The following is a 24,091-nucleotide window of genomic DNA, read 5'->3' on the forward strand; positions in this document are numbered from 1 at the left end:
GGTGAGAAATGGAGCTGCTAAATGGATTAAAAATAAAAAATTAACATTTTAATTTTTCTTATTGGTTTTTTATATTTTAAAAAATTAAATAAAATGTTAAAATGCTGTTTTTTTCTATAAATATTATTTTTATATATCTCTTAAAAAAATCAAAACTAATAAAGTGGGACCAATAAAAATATAAACTAATTAAATATAGTTATATGTAAAAAAAATAACATCATAATTATTAAAACACTTATTTATTTTTCTCTAATAAAATTATTGGATTTTCTAATAATTTTTTTATTGAAGAATATATAATTAAAAAAGTTATATTTTATACTATTTAAAATATTATTTTATTAATTTATCTTTTTGATATCGCATCTCCATGGAGATGCCCTAACAATTTAAGGAATTAACTGTGCTGTTTGTTGTCTCTCCAAACGGCTTAACGATTTTGGCCAAGCGCGCATGACTGATCGTTGAAATTATTTGCGCGAACAACCAAAACAAAATCAAAATGCGCTCGAGTAAATTGAACTGCTCCTTCCATGCCTCTCTTCGATATCACCCTCACAGCAGACCTCTCTCTAACTTGAAGCCCATTTTCATTCTCGCTCCTTGTCAAAGAATCAGTAATAGTTGTACTCCTAGATTTGAGGTCGGATTTCAAACATCATTGAGGAGATCTAGAGGGGATCCAACAATAAAGATAGCAGCAGTAGCTATGCTTCATCAGAATCCCGTCGTCTCCGATTTAATAGCCACTGGTTTATCCGCTACTATCGCTCTCTCTATCCTTCGTTTCTTTGCAGAAACTACAAAACGACACGTCTTCGACCAGGTCACTCTCTCGCTCCATCGTGCTGTTTCTATTGTTTTGATTTATTTTTATAAAAATAATTATTTTAATATATCTCTAATTAAAAACAATTTAAATAAACAAAGAAACGTTCTAGGTTGGCAAGGCTACCCTTCCGGAAAACAAACAAAAACCAATTTTTTTGCTGTTAATTAGGCCTTAAAACGTTGACAAAGACAAGCAAAATACCGTGGGCGGCTGCAATGTGGACTGGTAGTAACCCAGTTGTCTCCGATCTTTGCTCGGCTGTTGTGTCGGCCGTTGTTATTTTCGCGTTTCTGCAACTATGGAAAGAAACCGCAAAACACGGGCTTGACCAGGTTTTTTTTTTTTTTTTGCTTTAGTTTTAGGATAAACACCTGATTTTTTGCACTATATTTTGATTAACAAGCTTGCATAACGACTACTGGGAATTTACATGAATTATCGATGTTAATTTCTGCTTTTTGATAGATTCCATGAGGTGATATTCATTTATTATTTGCTTCGTAGGAGATATTGTCTATGAGTCATACCTTGTTTCTTAAAATGGGATGTGAAATATCAATCTTCTCCTATGAAATAACCTATCGTGTTCAGCTAATTAGGGGTTGATTGACCTTCTTCTTTTCTTTGTTTAGAAACTGAATAGGAAGCTCGTGCATATAAGCATCGGGTTAGTTTTTATGCTGTGGTGGCCGATTTTCAGGTAATTTTATGACTAGAGAAGCTTGGCATAATATTGCTATAAATCTGTCCCATTAAACAGCTATTACAAATTATTGTAGTTCTGGCCATCGGGGAGCACTTTTAGCAGCTTTAACTCCTGGTGTTAACATAATACGAATGCTTCTTATTGGATCTGGAACGTGGAAGGATGAAGCTACGGTGAAATCAATGAGCAGATTTGGAGACCGCAGGTTATAACTTACAGCTCTGGATGTAAAATTCATGAAGCCTCCGTGTTAAATGTCTTGAAGGCTTCCTTCTCATTATTGATCCCTCCCGTTTTGAACTGATTCAGCTGCGCATTTTACTCCTGATTTGTTCCTCAAGATTTTGTTTGATTTGGTGGATTAGACGGGATACTTACTGTACATATTTTTTAAGTGAGTTGTTTTGTTATGAAGATAACTGCTAGGTTGGCGCTTATTTTTCTTAGATAAAGGTTTCTGAACGAACACTTCTTGTTTTCTAAGCGATCCATTAGTACTTATTTGGAGTTTGACATATCATGATATTTATGATACTCAATTTGACCACCTCATCTTTCCTCCATTCATCAGGGAACTTCTTAAAGGACCACTGTACTATGCCTTGACAATTACCGGTGCTTGTGCAATCTATTGGAGGACTTCCCCGGTTGCAATTGCAGCAATATGCAACCTGTGTGCTGGAGATGGTATTTTTTAATTGATCAGTAATATACATTCTTTACTTCAACGTATAACTAGACTGCTTACTCATTTAAGTTTCAGTACATGGAAGAACTGATATGCTTGAGACTTTCTTTTTGTGCTGTGCCTAATAACTGCCTTTTTTTCCTGCTTCTTTTTTAACCAGGGATGGCAGACATTGTGGGAAGGCGCTTTGGAAGGCAGAAAATCCCATACAACAAAAACAAGTCTATAGCTGGTAGTGTTGCAATGGCCCTGGCTGGTTTCGTGGCTTCTGTTGGGTGAGTCTTACTCTTACGTAATCTCATGTCATAAATTTGTTGATGCTGTTTGTGCTGATGCATAATGTAGAAGGTTGGTTAGTGATCAGGTGATATGGTGACAGGTTTATGTATTATTTCGCCTCTTTCGGATATGTTCAGAAAAGCCGGGAGATGTTATTGGGTTTCTTGGTTGTCTCTCTTGCCTCGGCTTTTGTGGAATCACTCCCCATAAGTACAGAGCTTGATGATAACCTAACAGTTACCCTAACTTCTATATTGCTGGGCCACCTTGTTTTCTGATGTCCAGAATTGCTGTTTGCTTGTGAGCTAGCATTCTTATCTTTGGTCAATTCATGCTTAATGTATTACGTGTGAGAAGTGTCGATGGTCAGAAACTCGAATGTACTAATACTTGCGAGCCCCATGGCCTAACCAAGTGAAAAGTGACAGCTTCCTGAACTGAGTCCTCATCTAATCAGCGCTGAACGTACAGGGTCCTGTTCGCTTATCCTAGACTAGAGATTCCTGGTAGGGACCTGATTTCACTATTTTTTTAATTTATTTTTTTTAATAAAAAAATTATTTTTAATTGAGGTTAGTTTGGTATTTATACATGTTTGATTAAAACTATAGTTGAAATTAAATTTAAATAAAAATAATTTAATATGTTTGAGTAAATATGTTTTTTAAATTAAGATTATAAAATAACTAAAAATAATATATATTAATATTAATAGTTTTTAATTTAAATATTATAGATTTAATTATCACTATTATATTATTAAATAAATAATATTTTAATTGTTTCATTAATTTGTTTATAATTTTATTATGTATGAAATTCATTTGATAATGATTATATTTTTCATGGTTCTTTGAGTGTATAAAAAAATTAGGTAAAATATTATCATAAATAAAATTATAATTATAATTAAATTATACAAATGTTATATTATCATTCAATCTCTTTTTAATTTATATAGTGTTATAAAATAATATTTAATACTAAATTTTAAAAAAAAATTCAGGTCGGAAATGATTCAATAAACGATGGAGTCATTGTTCACATTATTCATGTGAACAATGATACATGAATTAAATTTAATTCATGTATTATTGTTCACATGAACAGTGCTAAGTGAAATAATCCATTTGGATGCAAATAACAAATTATGTGAGCCTTAAGTTTTTTCTTTCTCTTGACAATGCGCGGGTAAAAGTGAAACAATAATTTTTTGTTTCACCAAATCTAGTGATACAAACTCAATTTTTAATGAGATTCATCTCCAAAATCTATATTTAAAATATTTACTAAATAGTTATAAATTATGATTAGAACAAAATATAATTCCAATCACAATATCAAATAATACTATAATTAAATTATCTTAACTTAATAGTTTTATAAATGGTGATTCAGTGTTTTCAAAAGTTTAAATTATTTAGTATTTTTACTTGAAACTATGTTAAAATAATTTTTTTATTTTTAATATTAATATATCAAAATTATTATAATGTATTAACAAAATATTAATTAATAAATATATTTTTATTTTATTTGTTTATTTACTTTTGCCTAATATAAAAAAAAAATTGAAAATTATTAAGTTAGTAAAATATACATATTCTATAAAGACAAAACAATATGATAGTTACAACTATGTACTGTCTCGTCAACATCAATCAATAAAATAAAATATTATGATGATTCAACATTAATCAATAAAATAAAATATTATGATGATTACTTTATCTTAAAATACAATTATCGTATGCCACTGCATTTTCATCTTTAATTAATTCAGTTTGAGATGATATTATAACCTAATTTTGGATTCACTTGAATATTATTTTATTTTATTATTCATAAAAAAATTTAAAAAATTAAGAAGAAAGTTTAAAATTTAAAAATATATTTTTCTCTAGTCAACCGCATCTTTCCATAAAAATCAATTCCACCAAGTCAATAGGAGTCAAACCATGTCGATTAGGCTAAAAAATGAATTTCGGGTCGAAACCATCATTTTTTTATCAAAATTGAATCCATTGAGTCAATACGATCAAACTATGTCGACCAGGGTAAAAAATAAGTTTTGGGTCGTTTTAGGTCAAAACTGTTATTTTCGATCAAAATCGAGTCCACCAGGTTAATATGGATCAACCATGTTGGCCGGGATAAAAAAAAATAAGTTTCAGACTATTTTTAGGTCAAAACTGTTATTTTTTATCAAAAAACACAGTCCACCGAGTTGATACGTATAAAGAGTTTTTTTTTAATGTTTCAACATATTTTTCAGTAATTAAAATTGATTTTTAGCGGTTGAAACGAGTTTTCTCTAATACTGATTTGAGTTTTTAGTTTTACCCATATAAATATTTATTATTATATATAATAAAACAAAATTAATAATACAAATTTTTTGTCATAATAGGCGGAGCAATTGTGCCGATGGTAGGCGGGACAAGTATAACAATAAATTTTTTTTAAAAACAGATCGTGCCACAATCATGAGATTTTCATGTCCCCTCCTCATTGGCTATAAATGGCCAGTGAAAATTCGACAGAAGGAAGAAGAGAAAAAGAGATGGGGAAAAGAAAGAAAGAGTATAGATTTTGGTTACTATTCAGGTTTTTTTTTTTACTTTTTCTTCACTGGAGTAAGATATTGATTTTAAAAAAACAATTTGAAAAATATCAAAAATATCATAACAGTTAGATCTAACAATGTTTAGTTATGGACATTTGATTTAATAGGATACAATAGGGCTTACCATTTTGGATTAAAACCCAAATCCATCTTAGCCCTTAAAATAATCTGCCCTTCTATCCTGTTGTGCCACGTTACTCGATGTACCCAGCTCTCGATACACCGCGACACACTAGATTAAAAGCTTAGCCTATCCAGACTGTCCGATCAACTTGCAGATCAAGTCAATCACAGCTAAATGATCAATTCATTCGCGATCCAGCGGTTTAAAACCTTCCGTGGTACCAGCGTACCATGCTAAAGTTTACACCGTAGCAAAACCTCAAACTCTCTCTCCCCTCTTACCGGCAACTCTCTCTCTCTCATCCGATCTCCCACCTCCAGCCTTTTAAAGCCTCTGAACCACTACAAAAAGCTTAATCGCCTCCTATAAAGCAAAACCCAGGTAGTTTTCATCTCTCTCTCCACCTCATTTGGCTCGAAAAACGTTGCAATTTATTTGACCACCTAGAGTTTAAAATTGTCGATTCTCCTTCATCAGTCATCAAATGCCATCGAAACCACCATCATCAGAATCGTCTTCATTAGATCTACCAGAATCAAACATTCTTTGGCCGGAAATCTTGTCGAAAAAATTCACCACCTCCAACAGTGACTGCACATGAGCTACACGGGCATTTTCATAATTTTCTGAGAAATTCAAAGGTATTTTAGTCTTTTACCTATACGGTGGCACTCAGGTAATTTTTTAGATTCCTAATGGTATTTTTAATATTTTTATATATAAGTATTTTGTAAAATTTCTTGCATGTTGTAAAACAAAAAAAAAACCAAAAATAAATATAAAAGTAATAACGACGCGGGTCCAATACCCATTTTATCATGTCATCGTTCGTGAGTCTAAAGCCCAATTTTCAAGTATGTTATACCCATTTCTCAACAATATCAAAATAATTTTTTGTTTTATAAATGAATATTATTTGTCGACACATCTGTTTTTTTTTAAGGATTGATGTTAAAAATTTCATTACCAAATATGGATTATGTTTATTATTTTTCTCTTTTGGTACTCCAAACACAACTCTCCTTTTTAGGGTCAAATGTCAATATTGTATACGAGTCTTCTATTTTTAGAGACTGATGTCATTTGTTTTTTTTTTGACGTGTTTTTTACAAACATTGTTTGTTGACACGTCTCTTTTATTTACAGAAAAGGACTGCTGTCAAAAGTTTAAATACAAAATATGAATTATATCCATTGTTTCTTTTTGGTAACTCAGACGTAACTCTCCTTTTAAGATTAAACGTTGTTATTTTAGCCGAGTCTCTTATTTTTAGGGGCTGATGTCATTTTTTGATATATCTCCTATTTTTAGGGACCGACATTAACCATCTTTAAAAAACAAATCGCAAATAAACTCAAAATATTATAACATTTGAATCAAATAAAAAAAACACATAAGTAAGGCTAACTTTTCTCTTGAAAGGATGTTTTAAGAATGATGTCTACATTCCCTTAATAATAACTAACCTAGTACTTGAATCTCTAGAACTAGTGTCTAGTTTGAGATTTCTAGTTCTGTCAAATTACTAGATGACGACTCTAATAAAATTTTCATTTCTCCCAGTCGAGAAAAATCTTTTTTTGTTAAATAAACAAAAAAAGTGGAATCGTTGTTCGACATCGAGTAGCAACAGATGTAATAATGATGTTTATTTAAATTATTTTTTATTAAAAAAATATATTAAAAATTATTTTTAATATTAGAATATTAAAATAATTTAAAAATATAAAAAATTATTTTAAATAAACAAATTTAAATTTTTAAAAAATATATTTTACACCATATTACCAAACATATAATTTTTTTATTTATTTTTTGTATTATTATCCATTTCATATCTGGATAGCAACAGGAGACTGCCATAGAGGAATGTAAGGCACGCTAAAGTTATCTATTGGTGTTATCGGTTGTATGAGTTAATTAAATTTAATTTAAAATATTTTTATTTTAACAGTTTCGTTTATAGAAGAATAAAAAATTATTTTGAAAGAAAAAAAGTCAAAATTGATTTTTAAACTGTTAACCGTATTATTGATTGACTTTTCAAATCAATTTTTACTATTAATCTAAAATCTAGCATAGACTAGGTTATAAATAAACTCTCAGTGATTCACCTATCAAACTAAATAAAGTTTAATGATTATGAGGCATATAAGATATGGTTGTGAATATAATTATAGTTATTTTTTAAAGTATTTTTTATTTGAAAATATATTAAAATAATTTAAAAATATCAAAAAATATTAATTTGAAAAAGAATAATTTTTTTTAATTTTTTAAAATATTTTTAAAAACAAAATAAACATAATCATAGTCTATCTATTGAGGAGAATAGCTTCCCCTTGGGGGCGGTGATAGTGGGTCTCTTGGAAGCAAGGCTGGTGAGGTTAGTGGCATCTACGTTTCGTCGTGTGTAAAGGGGAACTCAGGTGGGAACCTAGATGGTGACAAAACCTTGTTTTGTTGGATTCCCTGTGTGGTTGCTGTATATGGCCTAGGGGTTGCCGTATATGGATGTGCTCAGTTGCTTTTTAAAGCATTATATTAAGATATGTTTTTTAAAAAATAAAATGTAATAAAAATAAGTTGAAATTCAATCTCAAATACTCTGCTTTCGTCGTGTTCCGTACCCTGTTTATTCGAGTTGTGTGGTTGTTTTGAGGGTGTCACTTGCCATCACTCTCGTGGCGGGTAGCAGGAGCACCATCTTCTAGGTCCAGTGGCTCTGTAAGTTTTCGGCGTTTTCCACTACCAAGGCTCGCATTATCCTCTTATTTCTGTCTTTTTTCTCTGTTTTGGTGCTAATTTCCAAGCACAATTGTGAATACCATTTCACAATGCACTCCATTTTCTACTGGTGTGAGAAGTTTTGGAGGCGGATCATCTGGGTTTCAGTTTGATCGTTAGTATAGTTGTTATAAAACGGGTTTTGATTTTATAAATCCAAATTCATTTATTATTGATAAACTCAATATTCCAGCTCCCCCACTGGTCTATAATATAATACTTGGTTATTCGACCAAATCAACGTTCCCCAGAAATAATATATTTGTATTGGGCAAGCCCTTAAATACATCACCAAACTAGTAGGATAATATCAATTTTGCATCCAAACTATTTTTCATGTTAATCGTATTATCAAGCTTTAGACTTTCATCCATTTCTAATAAGAAATGACACCATTCTTCATGGAACTTAATGTTTTTCATTAAATGTTATAATTAATAAAGTTTTTAATAGATAAATCAAAACAGTTTAATGGTAAAATTGATATAAAAAATAGTTTGAGTACCAAGTTTGAAGTTTGCATTAATTGGTTTCTATAAATATCATCTTTAATTATATCACCCCTCTTTTTAACTCTTCTCACATCATAAGAGATGTATAACTCATGATACGCAGAAATGCACCATTTCCAAAACGAGGAAAAAGAAAGTGCATGGTCCGTACTTCAGTTCCTTCCTACTTCACACACACACACACATAGTCATATTTGTTCAATACACTGCAGACAAAATCTAAACAAATAAATCACGCGCCCGCGCATGTATATATATTAATTTTATTTAAATTAGAAAAACATGAATATGAAGCTGGATGATAACACCCACGATATGATACACACATTGAGGAACCACTTGACCTGCATGGCTTGGCTGGTTATTAAATTATAGATTTTTTATTAATACTTGTGACTATAGATGTTTATTATTATTATTATTATGTGATAACCTATTTTTAGATCCCGTGAAAAAAATAAAAATTAAAAAATTAAAAAATATTATAAAAAAATATATTAGTGAAAAAGAATGTCAAAGAGCCTAGAAAATGACTAAAAAAATTAGTTGAGAAAGTCTAAAAATACAATAATTGAAATTTGACATTATTTTATTGACTGATGAAAGCTTTGTGGGCAAAGAAAATTCAATTTAAAGAAGAAAAGTTCAAAATCAGAGATTTATGGACTCAATTAAAATTTATTGAAGGTTTAATTGAATTAATGGAGGGTTTGATTGCAAGAAAATTTGATTTTGGAGTTAATTTGGGCTTTAATTGGAAGAAATTAAAGTTATAAGGTCAAATTATAATTTTTAAGAATTAATTTAGTCAAATTAGGGGCTTAATTGCATAAATATTGAAATTTGCTAGCCAATTAGAGACTAAATTGAAGAAATCTGAAACCAAAGATTTTTTCTTTCTCTTGGCAACGGGCGGGTAAAAGTGAAAAACAATAATTTTTTGTTTCACCGAATCTAGTGATACAAACTCAATTTTTAATGAGATTCATATCCAAAATCTATATTTAAAATATTTACTAAATAGTTATAAATTATGATTGGAACAAAATATAATTCCAATCACAATATCAAACAATATCATAATTAAATTATCTTAACTTAATAGTTTTATAAATGTTGATTCAGTGTTTTCAAGAGTTTAAATTATTTAGTATTTTTACTTGAAACTATATTAAAATAATTTTTTTATTTTTAATATTAATATATCAAAATTATTTAATTAATAAATATATATTTATTTTATTTGTTTATTTACTTTTGCCTAATATAAAAAAAATCTTTGAAAATTATTAAGTTAGTAAAATATGCATATTCTATAAAGACAAAACAATATGATAGTTACAACTATATACTGTCTCCGTCATAGACATCAATCAATAAAATAAGATATTATGATGATTACTTTATCTTAAAATACAATTATTGTATGCCACTGCATTTTCATCTTTAATTAATTCAGTTTGAGATGATATTATAACCTAATTTTGGATTCACTTGAATGTTATTTTATTTTATTATTCATAAAAAAATTTAAAAATATATTTTTCTCTAGTTAACCGCATCTTTCCATCAAAATCAATTCCACCAAGTCAATACGAGTCAAACCATGTCGATTCGGCTAAAAAATGAGTTTCGGGTCAAAACCATCATTTTTTATCAAAATTGAGTCCATTGAGTCAATACGGTCAAACAAACTATGTTGATCAGGGTAAAAAATAAGTTTTGGGTTGTTTTAGGTCAAAACTGTTATTTTCGATCAAAATCGAGTCCATCAGGTTAATATGGATCAACCATGTTGGATGGGATAAAAACATGAGTTTTAGGGCAAGTGAGGTTCTGGCCTAGCGGTGGGAGGGGCTTGTCCCCTTCCTCTGCACCTGGGTTCGAACCTCACCATGCACGCCTGTCACCCCGTGGTGCCTTATCTGCTCACTGGGCTTGCAAGATATTCAGTGGGCCGTGGGGATTAGTCGTGGTGCGCGTAAGCTAGCCCGGACACCCCATGTAAATCAAAAAAAAAAATGAGTTTTAGGCCATTTTTAGGTCAAAACTGTTATTTTTGGTCAAAAATCCAATCCATCAAGTTGATACACATAAAGAGTTTTTTTTTAATGTTTCAACATATTTTTCAGTAATTAAAATTGATTTTTAGCGGTTGAAACGAGTTTTCTCTAATACTGATTTGAGTTTTTAGTTTTACCTATATAAATATTTATTATTATATGTAATAAAACAGAATTAATAATACAAATTTTTTGTCATAATAGGCAGAGCAATTGTGCCGATGGTAGGCGGGGCAGGGATAACAATGAAATATTTTTTAAAACAGATCATGCCACAGTCATGAGATTTTCATGTCCCCTCCTCATTGGCTATAAATGGCCAATGAAAATTCGACAGAAGGAAGAAGAGAAAAATAGACGGGGAAAAGAAAGAAAGAGTATAGATTTTGGTTACTATTCAGGTTTTTTTTTACTTTTTCTTCACATGAGTAAGATATTGATTTAAATAAAATAATTTGAAAAATACCGAAAATATCCTAACAGTTAGATCTAACAATGTTTAGTTATGGGCATCTGATTTAATAGGATACAATAGGGCTTATCATACTGGATTAAAACTCAAATCCATCTTAACCCTTAAAATAATCTGCCCTTCAATCCTGTTGTGCCACGTTACTTGATGTACCCAGCTCTTGATACACCGCGACACATTAGATTAAAAGCTTAGCCTATTCGGACTGTCCGATCAACTTGCAGATCAAGCCAATCACAGCTAAATGATCAGTTCATTCGCGATCCAGCGGTTTAAAACCTTTCGTGGTACTAGCGTACCATGTTAAAGTTTACACCGTAGCAAAACCTCAAACTCTCTCTCCCCTCTTGTCGGCAACTCTCTCTCTCTCTCATCCGATCTCCCACCTCCAGCCTTTTAAAGCCTCTGAACCACTACAAAAAGCTTAATCGCCTCCTATAAAGCAAAACCCAGGTAGTTTTCATCTCTCTCTCTGCCTCATTTGGCTCGAAAAACGTTGCAATTTATTTGACCACCTAGAGTTTCAAATTGTCGATTCTCCTTCATCAGCCATCAAATGCCATCGAAACCACCATGATCAGAATCTTCTTCATCAGATCTACCAGAATCAAACATTCTTTGGCCGGAAATCTTGTCGAAAAAATTCACCGCCTCCAACAGTGATTGCGCATGAGCTACACGCGCCACAAGGGCGTTTTCATAATTTTCTGAGAAATTCAAAGGTATTTTAGTTTTTTACCTATACGGTGGCACTTAGGTAATTTTTTAGATTCCTAATGGTATTTTTAATATTTTTATATATAAGTATTTTGTAAAATTTCTTGCATGTTGTAAAACAAAAAAAACCAAAAATAAATATAAAAGTAATAACGACGCGGGTTCAACACCTATTTTATCATGTCATCGTTCGTGGGTCTAAAGCCCAATTCTCAAGTATGTTATACCTATTTCTCAACAATATCAAAATAATTTTTTGTTTTATAAATGAATATTATTTGTCGACACATCTGTTTTTTTTTTAAAGGATTGATGTCAAAAATTTAATTACCAAATATGAATTATGTCTATTATTTTTCTCTTTTGGTAATCCAGACACAACTCTCCTTTTTAGGGTCAAATGTCAATATTTTATACGAGTCTTTTATTTTTAGAGACTGATGTCATTTGTTTTTTTTTTACGTGTTTCTTACAAACATTGTTTGTCGACACGTCTCTTTTACTTACAGAAAAGGACTGCTGTCAAAAGTTTAAATACAAAATATGAATTATGTCCATTGTTTTTTTTTGTAACTCAGACGTAACTCTCCTTTTAAGATTAAACGTTGACATTTTAGACAAGTCTCCTATTTTTAGGGGCTGATGTCATTTTTTGACATATCTCTTATTTTTAGGGACCGACATTAACCATCTTTAAAAAACAAATTGCAAATAAACTCAAAATATAATAACATTTGAATCAAATAAAAAAACACACAAGTAAGGCTAACCTTTCTCTTGAAAGGATGTTTTAAGAGTGGTGTCTACATTTTCTTAATTATAACTAACTCAGTACCTGAATCTCTAGGATTAGTGTCTAATTTGAGATTTCTAGTTCCGTCAAATTACTAGATGGCGACTCTAATAAAATCTTCATTTCTCTCAGTCGAGAAAAATCTTTTTTTGTTAAATAAACAAAAAAAATGGAATCGTCGTCCGACATCGAGTAGCGACAGATGTAATAATGATGTTTATTTAAATTATTTTTTATTAAAAAATATATTAAAAATTATTTTTAATATTAGAATATTAAAATAATTTAAAAATATAAAAAATTATTTTAAATAAACAAATTTAAATTTTTAAAAAATATATTTTACACCATGTTACCAAACATATAATTTTTGTATTTATTTTTTGTATTATTATCCATTTCATATCTGGATAGCAACAGGACACTGCCATAGAGGAATGTAAGGCATGCTAAAGTTATCTATTGGTGTTATCGGTTGTATGAGTTAATTAAATTTAATTTAAAATATTTTTATTTTAACAGTTTTGTTTATAGAAGAATAAAAAATTATTTTGAAAGAAAAAAAAGTCAAAATAGATTTTTAAACTGTTAACCGTATTATTGATTGACTTTTCAAATCAATTTTTACTATTAATCTAAAATCTAGCATAGACTAGGTTATAAATAAACTCTCAGTGATTCACCTATCAAACTAAATAAAGTTTAATGATTATGAGGCATATAAGATATGGTTGTGAATATAATTATAGTTATTTTTTAAAGTATTTTTTATTTGAAAATATATTAAAATAATATTTTTATTTTTTAAAAAATATTTTTAATATTAGTATATTAAAATAATTTAAAAATATCAAAAAATATTAATTTGAAAAAGAATAATTTTTTTTAATTTTTTAAAATATTTTTAAAAACAAAATAAACATAATCATAGTCTATCTATTGAGGAGAATAGCTTCCCCTTGGGGGCGGTGATAGTGGGTCTCTTGGAGCCAAGGCTGGTGAGGTTAGTGGCATCTACGTTTCGTCGTGTGTAAAGGGGAACTCAGGTGGGAACCTAGATGGTGACAAAACCTTGTTTTGTTGGATTCCCTGTGTGGTTGCTGTATATGTCCTAGGGGTTGCCGTATATGGATGTGCTCAGTTGCTTTTTAAAGCTTTATATTAAGATATTTTTTTTAAAAAATAAAATGTAATAAAAATAAGTTGAAATTCAATCTCAAATACTCTGCTTTCGTCGTGTTCCGTACCCTGTTTATTCGAGTTGTGTGGTTGTTTTGAGGGTGTCACTTGCCATCACTCTCGTGGCGGGTAGCAGGAGCACCATCTTCTAGGTCCAGTGGCTCTGTAAGTTTTCGGCGTTTTCCACTACCAAGGCTCGCATTATCCTCTTATTTCTGTCTTTTTTCTCTGTTTTGGTGCTAATTTCCAAGCACAATTGTGAATACCATTTCACAATGCACTCCATTTTCTACTGGTGTGAGAAGTTTTGGAGGCGGATCATCTGGGTTTCAGTTTGATCGTTAGTATAGTTGTTATAAAACGGGTTTTAATTTTATAAATCCAAATTCATTTATTATTGATGAACTCAATATTCCAGCTCCCCACTCGTCTATAATATAATACTTGGTTATTCGACCAAATCAATGTTCCCCAGAAATAATATATTTGTATTGGGCAAGCCCTTAAATACATCGCCAAACTAGTAGGATAATATCAATTTTGCATCCAAACTATTTTTCATGTTAATCGTATTATCAAGCTTTAGACTTTCATCCATTTCTAATAAGAAATGACACCATTCTTCATGGAACTTAATGTTTTTCATTAAATGTTATAATTAATAAAGTTTTTAATAGATAAATCAAAACAGTTTAATGGTAAAATTGATATAAAAAATAGTTTGAGTACCAAGTTTGAAGTTTGCATTAATTGGTTTCTATAAATATCATCTTTAATTATATCACCCCTCTTTTTAACTCTTCTCACATCATAAGAGATGTATAACTCATGATACGCAGAAATGCACCATTTCCAAAACGAGGAAAAAGAAAGTGCATGGTCCGTACTTCAGTTCCTTCCTACTTCACACACACACACACATAGTCATATTTGTTCAATACACTGCAGACAAAATCTAAACAAATAAATCACGCGCCCGCGCATGTATATATATTAATTTTATTTAAATTAGAAAAACATGAATATGAAGCTGGATGATAACACCCACGATATGATACACACATTGAGGAACCACTTGACCTGCATGGCTTGGCTGGTTATTAAATTATAGATTTTTTATTAATACTTGTGACTATAGATGTTTATTATTATTATTATGTGATAACCTATTTTTAGATCCCGTGAAAAAAATAAAAATTAAAAAATTAAAAAATATTATAAAAAAATATATTAGTGAAAAAGAATGTCAAAGAGCCTAGAAAATGACTAAAAAAATTAGTTGAGAAAGTCTAAAAATACAATAATTGAAATTTGACATTATTTTATTGACTGATGAAAGCTCTGTGGGCAAAGAAAATTCAATTTAAAGAAGAAAAGTTCAAAATCAGAGATTTATGAACTCAATTAAAATTTATTGAAGGTTTAATTGAATTAATGGAGGGTTTGATTGCAAGAAAATTTGATTTTGGAGTTAATTTGGGCTTTAATTGGAAGAAATTAAAGTTATAAGGTCAAATTATAATTTTTAAGAATTAATTTAGTCAAATTAGGGGCTTAATTGCATAAATATTGAAATTTGATAGCTAATTAGAGACTAAATTGAAGAAATCTGAAACCAAGGACCAAAATAAAAAGTACACGTAAATACAAGGGCTGTAATTAAACCGAATCAGGGGTCAAATTAAACAAATTAAAAGTTTCTTACACTAATTCGAGACCAATAACCAAAGTGAAAAAAACAACCAACTTCAGAGCCGCTGTTTAATTTTTGGTAAGGGTGCAATTGCATTGATTTTTTAAATTAAAATTGGAATTTAAGACTTGATTGAACAAATTACAAATTGAGGATCAATGTGAACTATAACACATTTTGCTGTTTTTTTTTTAAATAAAACGACATATTTTTTCCAAAACAATACCATTTCATGCACGGTTTAAAAAAACAAAGCTTTAAATGTGTCGTTTTTAATGACACAATATATCTTCTTCTTCCCTGAACGCGTAGAGAATAGAGGAAGAAGAATTTTTTTCTCCCCTGTTTTCACTGACTTTTCCACTAACATTTCTCTCTTAAAAACACGCCGACCAACCCCACTTGCCTTAAGTTTTCCACATGTTGGAGAAGAAGGAGGAGATGTGTTCCTTAGACAGTTTTTGGGGCGGCTGCACAATGATAGCCCATTGGCTTTCTCCTTTGTTTTTCCTGTAAATACAGGGGGAGGAGAGTAACAAAAAAGAAGAGGAAGAGGGACAAAAAGGGAAAGAAAAGAAAAAAAAAAGGAACAAAAGGGAGAAAGAACAAAAAAAAAAGAAAAAGAGAAAGAGAAGAAAAAAAAAATAGAGCAGACCAGAAAGAAAAGAAGAAGACGGACTGCCCTGGAACCACCGCGCCACCACTGGATGACTAAGGCGTCTCTAGGTAAACCCTCTACTCCTTTTCTTTTGCTTTCATTTCTTCCCTCTCCATGCAAGACGTGCATAGTACACGTCTTTGCAGGCGAGGTGAAGCTACTTACTGTGCTTATGCACAATAACCAGCTAATATGGGTTGGACTGAAGTTGGGCTAGGTTCGGCCTAGCCCTTGTATTTAGGCATGATCCGACCCACTTAAAAAACATTCAAAAATATTTGCTTTATAATTTTACAATTTTTCAGTGTAGCTTTTATGTCATTTTGATTAATATCGAGGTAGTATTTTTATGTCATAAAAAATACAAATCTAATATTAAAATACCTGATTTTTATCAAAACTTTCAAAAACACAAAAAAAAAAATTTAAAATATTTTTGTGCATACGACCAAGTATCTCTAAACTAAAAAAAAATCATATTCTATTTTTCATAAAAAAAAAACAATGTTTTAACATGCATTTTGACTTTAATAACCAATTTATTAAAGTCAAGAGAACATTGGCCAAAATTATAAAAACAACAAAAATTTTATTTTGTTTTGTTTTAGTATCAGGGATTACAAATTTATACGTAAAATATACTCATGATATTAAAAAGGTATTTTTTTGTTGTTGACATAGAACAGTTAGATTTTTTACTTAATAAGATAAGGATCTCCTTATAGAGAAGACCTTTTATTAAATCATAAACAAATCAATAATTAGAAACCACAACAAGATTTTAGATTTTATCAGATAACAAAACAATGTAGTTTATCTTAGGCAGGGCATAGTTGAGATAGTAATATCTTTCATTTACGTAATTAGTCTCCGTATCCCATCTCCAAAACTAATTAGGGTTTCTAGGGACCAGAATACTAGGTGGCAACTCCCAATATATATTTTACTGTTAATAGACAAGAATTGATCCTTGTCTCTTCATATTTCACCTGCCAGATAAGTCATTATATTTTGTCTTAAGAGGATGGATGATCACTATGCCACTGCACACATGTAATAATTCTATTAAATGTTTTAAATTATAAGAGTTTAATAATCCTTGTGAAATAATAAATTGATGAGTATACATGAAACAATATATTGTTTCCAAGGAGTACAAAGATTATGCAAAAGAAGAAAGTATCAAAGATATCTCCTCAATTTTACTTTTGTTTTGACAATGATATTTTAATTAAATACAAGTGATCACTATTTGAGGTGTTAAGTGGTTCATAAGAAATAATAAAAAAGTATTTTCTTAATTAATTTTATTTTTGTTGACATGACATTTTAATTAATTAAACAACTGGAACAACATTTTGATTAAAATGAAATAACATATTTTTTATGAGAAGCATAATGGTTTAAGAAAAAAATATAAAAAATGTCTCCTTGATTTTATTTTTATGTAACATGACTTTTTAATTAAATATAATTTATTATTATGTGAAACAACACAAACTTCCAAAAGAGTGTAATGGTTCATGAAATGTTTTTGTAAAAGGTGTCTCCTTAATTTTATTTTGACATGGTGTTTTAATTATATATAATTAATAACCATGTAAAACAGCACACTTAACTAAAATGAAAGAATAAAACCTTTATGAGGAGTATGATATTTCATAAAAAAATAAAATATTAAAAGTGAGTTTTAAATTTATTTATTTATTGACATGATATTTTAATTAAAATGAAAACAACACAACATTTTCGGAGCAATAGTTCAAAATGCGTGTGCGCGCAAAGTATAAAATCTCAAATATTAAACATAGCAGTTCAGCAACCACAACTGAGAAAAGTCCCATGGTTTAAATATTGTATAGAGAGTTGTATAATAATTGGCTCAGTACTATTTAATTTAAAGGAAAATACCATGTGGAAATTATACGACCTGCCCCATGATTATCCAATAAGAAAAATATGATACTGACCCGATTCGGTATGTCTAACAAACAGCCACAGAGCTATACCCACCCCGACCACTCTCCGCTGCCATCCCTAAGATGGAATTAAATGAAAAGTAATTGCTTCTGGAGATGTCTGTCTGGTGCGCTTGGCTTTCTGATCAATCCTGTCCCGTCTGTTTTCCCTATATTCACTTGCAGTCTTGGCTCAATTTATGAGATAGATCATAAGAAGCTCAATTTATGCAGTTACATGGTTTTGCTGAAGAGTGGTTCGGAGATGGAGAAATTGGAGGCAGCACCATGCCTAAATTTATTACAGTTTTGCACGAAGTGGGTGCTCTCTGATTGTTTAATACAAAAACCAAAAAGCTTCAGCTAACACATATATATACTGATTCAATCAGGACATGCATGTATGCAAACAGTGTTTATAAAATTAACCACAACTCACAGCCAGAAGTTAGCGATATTCCTCGAGAAATATTCTCGAGGAGTTAATTGTCCATCGATCCTTCATAATCTCATGATCACTTGCAGTGCAGTGAAACTCGATCTTGTGCAACACCATCATGTATCAATCCTCCTCCGTTTCCATAGCTATAAAAAGTCAAACCTTTTCCCTGCATGGTGGAGTCTTAATCATCCTCTGATTCGGGAGTCCTACCTCGCTTGAGACAAGGAACGAGTACAAGTGATACAAGGAAGATAAAGAAGATGCCAACAACAACAAACATCAAGATTTCACCATGCAAGCCGAAATGCTTATCATGAAAATAAAGAGGCGTTCCTTGTTGTGGTGGTGCATACGTTGTAACCGTGGCGCCAGCAGGTGATGATGAGGTTTGTGGCTTTGGGGATATCCATGTAGTTTTCATATCTGCTAGCAGTAATGATTTCTTATGAATTGGATGACTCTGGTGCAAGTCCAACTATGTAAGGAAACTTGATTTGTTTTCTACAATTTGACTAATGCCGTAAAAAAGATCTCTTCTGAACTGCTTTTGTTCTTTTCTCCCACGGGAATTCCTTGAAGAGGGTGGTAATTTTAATCGACACCGTGTGAATTCTTGTTCTCACATCCTCTCACTGTCTTGGTGAGTTTCGGATAGGAAATTCGACTTGTGACTTGTCATTGTGCACGCCATGTTTTATGGTCCCAGATAAATCCACGATGCCCAGAACTTTCAACAAGTTATGGACAGCAGTGACTGGTAAATTGGTCCAGAGTCTAGCTCAAGCCCCATACAGTTGCAGGTGCGGGTTCATGAAAAATTCTACATTTTCCCACCAGCTAAGATGGGAATTATATGGGGTTTTTTTTAGCATTTTTTTCAACCCGAGAAAGAGATTTAAAAAATGCCCACCGAGATGTCTTGTGTCGCCTTTCCACTTAACTTCTATTTTTTCAATTGAAGAGAGACAGAAAAACATGTAATTTCAGGGTATGACAGTATGGACATGTCACATGCAATCCAAATCTCTGAAGCTTGTACGAACATGCATGATCTTATGCAAATTTCCTGTTTATATCTTGTGAAAACGAATCTGCAGAACAGTGTGCTCATGTTGAACGAACGCAATGAGAATATATATTTACCATTTTTTTTTAATTCAATGTCACCGATTGTGATCTCAAAGTGTTCAAGAAAAGCATGGCCACTTGCAGGGACGGAACAGAGGGAGGCAAGAAAGGCTCAGAGCAAAACATTTTAATTTTTTTTGAGGCAAGAAAGGCTCAGAGCAAAACATTTTTTTTTTTAATTTAAATAAATAAGTTTTATAATAATATATATTATTATATTAATTTTAACCTTCCCTGTAAAATACATCTAGCTCGCCCCTGGCCACTTGTATGATGCTTTGTTAAATGCTGTCTCCAACAATCACCAAAAATTAAGAAAAACAAAATGTTGTGTCCATATATTCAACTATTGTTGAGTCAGAAAACATAATCCACATTGTTGCTGGAACATCAAGGTATTTTAGATTGATAATCTCTTCGCAGAATGAACCATACTTCAGGCTGGTGAAGTGAACTCAACATAGTATTTGTCAGTGGAAAACCATGAAAAAAAAAAAACAACAACTAAACGTGGACAGGTGGGTTGTTCTTTGTCATGGAAATAATCCAAATTTGAGACAGGACGTACACTCCCATCGGCCTTTCAACTCTTTGTGAATATTATCACAGAGTTTTCTCTAATTTCTTCGACATGTCATTTGGATTGAAAGGTTTGGACTTAAACGGCCCTTCTTTCTTCAAATTATCACTTATAATGGAGAAAATTGAAGCAAAAATCTGAATGAGGGTGACTTACCTTGTGTTCAAGGCTGCTTACCAATATGGGTGTCTACATATAAATGGATGGTAGAGTGATTAGTGTGTTTGTCATCTATGATTCTAAACTATCTGGAGATATGAATCCAAAGACCAAAGTAACAAAGGATCATTGCAAAAACTATTTAAGATCCAGGTTTTATGGGTTATGTACTATAATATGACAAATTTTTATGGGATCTGTGGCCTAAAAGCGTGCCCTTGTTTAATGTGTAATCACTAGATTTTGGCTCCAATTTTTCAATATATTCCCACAAATTAAAAAATACAAATTCACAAAAAAAAAAGTATTTTCAACGTGATTTGCCTTATTTTCAGATATTTTTTACTTTTCAACATTTTTGCCAATTATTCTTGCGTTTACAAGTTTTAGTAAAAAAATCAGAAATTAAAAAAAAAAAAAAACTATTTAGTGAAAGAGCCAAAGAGGGACTGCAAAAATAGGGCAGAGACCAGAGGAAAACACGCCCCCACACATGGAAAAGAAACTGGAAGAGGGTCAGTGCACTGCGTGTGGTGCACCATGTACGGTGTATTAAATGCACTGACAAATTACTGTCCATTAAAATAGTATTCAATTATTGTTGTGGGATAAAAAATAAAAAACATGCATTCAATTGAAAAAAAATAAAATTAAGGTATAATTTTTAAATAAAGTTTTATATTTTTAAAATAACAGGTAAATATATTTTAAAAGATAATATTTTTTATTTTTAAAATATATATAAAAAATTTTAATTTTAAAATTATCTAATAATATATATAATAATAAAAATAATAATTATTATAATTTTAAAATTTAATTTAAAATAAAACTTGACTAAGTGATAATAAACGAGTTTCAGTCATGTATTGAGCTAAAATAAATTAATATAATAATAAAAATAATTATTATTATAATTATAAAATTTAAAAAATAATAATTATTATAATTATAAAATTTGATTTAAATAATTAATGAATGAGATTAATTATTAATTTATAGTATTATAAAAATAAAAATAATTATAATTATAATTTTAAAAATATATATTTGAAGGATCATCATAAAATAAAAAATAAAATGATAGTCTAGAACTAAATAAAATAAAATATAAAAAATATTTTATTATTAATATTTATTATGGTTAAATTTATATATTTAAAAGTAATTATATTTTATTGTTTTAATTTATAATGACCGTTGAAAACAAAAGAACCGTCCCCAGCCCATTCACACACCCCTCCAGGCAAGACCATCGTCTCTCTCACAGCACCATCTCGACCAGCAACAGTGCTGCCAAGGCAGGAAACCCATCTCGACATCCTTCCTCACTCCCCAAAACAAGTAAAAAGTAAAACCCGTGACCTCTCTCTCCCATTTTTTCTTAAAAATTCTAAAAATTCCCAAACCCCCTGGACCCCTGGTCTATCCCTTCTCCCAAAGACTAGGAAAATTCTCCGCATTTGTTTTCAATCATCGCCGGCCATAACCTCACACATCACCATCAAAGCCCATAAACCGCTGTCACGGTAGACCAGCCACCACACCAGCGTCAACCACGCCAAGACCAGCCCCAAGGTTTCTCCTCCTCGCCGCTGCCTCCTTCCTTTTTCAACTGAACTCGGCTTCCACCACCCATGTAGTCAACACCCTTCTTCTCCACGGACATGGCAACTAACAGCAGAAGCAACCGCCCGTAACAACTCCCTCTGGCAGCAGCTATCCTCCTCAACCCAGTGGCAACCGAAATCAACAGCCCCATTCCTCTCTATTTTGGCCGAAACCAATCACACTCATCACCAAAACCGCCAGCAGCCACTAGTCTCCACCCTTTTCCCTTACCAGCCAACGCCAGCACCTCCACCGCGATTATCCAACAAAGCGACTGTTTGTTTTGTGTTTTAAAAATTATTTTTGAAAAAAATTAATTTTTTTTATATTTTTATTAATTTTGAATTAATATATTTTTAGTATTTTCAAATTATTTTAATATATTAATATTAAAAATAATTTTTTTAATAAAAAATATTATTATTATTATATATTTTAATATAAAAAATTATTTAAAATATAATAATAACCACACTTTCAAACAACATGTTCAAAATCAAACCAGCCCCTCCTGATAGAACCATCTCAGCACTCGACACCAGCGGCATCTCATGAACCCGACACCCACCAACGAAACCAACCAAGCAGCTGATAGCACCAATGTGCACTTCCATCCAGCAGCTTCAACCCGACTCCAGCCACCTAACAGATTGATTTTCAAAACCCCATTAATTTTTGAACAGTCTTTAGCAATTTATGATTTTTGGTGGTTGAAGTTTTTAGAAGTGTGTAATTTTTTATTAAGAAATGTATTAAAATAATTTAAAAATATAAATGATTTAATTAAAAAAATAATTTAAAAAAATACTTAAAATATAAAAATAAACAAACTCTTAAATTGTTAAATGTGATGTAATTTATATGCATGTGCGTGTGTATTTGAATGATTTGAGTAGATAAATATTTGATGTTTTTGTGATTTGAGTGGATAAATATATTGACACGTGTTGGTATAACGAGCAAAGAGCATCTCCCATGGCCACTAAAATTTTGAACTCCAAATTTTATACCATATATGGAAAGTAGCCAAATTCTCATGTATCTTATATAGATTATTTATTATTATTATTATTTTGAGAATTGAGGATTAAACTTAATATTGGTAAAGGAAAGTTGGTTCTGAAATGTCATGTGAGCGGCTATAAAACACAGACAAATAAAAAAAAAAGAGAAGTCAAGTATATCATTCACTTTCAATAATGAAATTATAACTCTTTTATTATTATTAGTATTTAATAACTTATAGCTCATTTTTGTTAATATTAAATTAATATAAAAAAGGAGATACGGTTCATTTTCCTTTATTTAAAAAAGAATTAAAAAGAAATGCAACTCACTTTCATGAGGGGATAAAAAAAGAGAGACACGTCAAAAAGGCACATCCATATCTTTGTGAGAGAGAGAGAGGACGAGAGCGAGAGCGAGAGCAAGGGAGAGAGAGGGAGGTATTCCATGATTATAATATGATAGAAAGGGGAACATTTCTGAACAATCAAGGCAACAGTTTAGTAGCAGAGGTAGGATAAAATTTAAATTTTTTAATTTAAAATTAATATTTTTTATATATTTTTAGATAGTTTTAATGTTCTACACAGTGTTTTAAAATCTGGACCAGCCCGACGGATCGACCCGGGATCCGGCTGACCCGGGCCTGGAACCGGTCTGGGTGGAGGCAAAAACCTGTTTGGGAGTTGGCCCGGTGAAACCCGGTCGACCCGGAGGGTTGACCCGGGACCCAGGCCACCCGGTCAAACCCGGCTGAGACCTGGTCTATTTTTTTTATACTGATAGATGTTAAACGACGTCGTTTTGGCCTTTGTTTTAAAGGCCAAAATGACGAAGAACAATGAAACAGAATTGGGCATATTGATCACAAAGCAAACCTAATTAACAAAAAGATAATTTCAATTGATAAGGAGTTGAGGATAGCAGAAGACGTCTTGATCATTGTTGTTTCACTACGAAAAAGGTTAGACTCTTGTTTTTGTTCACGAATCTTCTTCTTTCACTCTCTCTTTTCTTTATTCTTGGCCATGTTTTAAACTTGCAGTTCTGGCATCATTTTGCTGTTCGTTGATTC

The 24,091-nt window shown here is 31.0% G+C and overlaps 1 protein-coding gene across 3 annotated transcripts; it reads left to right on the forward strand.

The window, feature by feature from the left end:
* The first annotated feature begins 370 nt into the window (after nucleotides 1-370).
* On the forward strand, nucleotides 371-2,956 carry LOC105110415 (probable phytol kinase 2, chloroplastic). 3 transcript variants are annotated; one of them, XM_011005466.1, is made up of 7 exons: nucleotides 557-829; nucleotides 1,004-1,167; nucleotides 1,468-1,535; nucleotides 1,615-1,746; nucleotides 2,113-2,228; nucleotides 2,390-2,504; nucleotides 2,609-2,956. In XM_011005466.1, exons 2-7 carry the CDS (start codon nucleotides 1,051-1,053, stop codon nucleotides 2,784-2,786), a joined length of 726 nt encoding a protein of 241 aa, XP_011003768.1. In that variant the 5' UTR covers nucleotides 557-829; nucleotides 1,004-1,050; the 3' UTR covers nucleotides 2,787-2,956. The 3 variants fall into 3 exon arrangements, with proteins under 3 accessions (XP_011003752.1, XP_011003768.1, XP_011003760.1); XM_011005450.1 differs by lacking the exon at nucleotides 1,004-1,167 and having other exon boundaries at nucleotides 371-829; XM_011005458.1 differs by lacking the exon at nucleotides 557-829 and having other exon boundaries at nucleotides 899-1,167.
* Nucleotides 2,957-24,091: the final 21,135 nt, after the last annotated feature.

Source organism: Populus euphratica, unplaced genomic scaffold (genome assembly GCF_000495115.2).
Source record: "Populus euphratica unplaced genomic scaffold, PopEup_1.0 scaffold3.1, whole genome shotgun sequence".
Lineage (NCBI taxonomy): Eukaryota > Viridiplantae > Streptophyta > Magnoliopsida > Malpighiales > Salicaceae > Populus > Populus euphratica.

What these genes read in the sequence shown, in the direction of transcription:
- LOC105110415 (XM_011005450.1), top strand. Translation starts at nt 506, where the DNA reads ATGCGCTCGAGTAAATTGAACTGCTCCTTCCATGCCTCTCTTCGATAT. An exon ending in AACGACACGTCTTCGACCAG is followed by an intron (nt 830 to 1,467) that starts GTCACTCTCTCG and finishes TTCTTTGTTTAG; the next exon opens with AAACTGAATAGGAAGCTCGT. An exon ending in CTGTGGTGGCCGATTTTCAG is followed by an intron (nt 1,536 to 1,614) that starts GTAATTTTATGA and finishes AAATTATTGTAG; the next exon opens with TTCTGGCCATCGGGGAGCAC.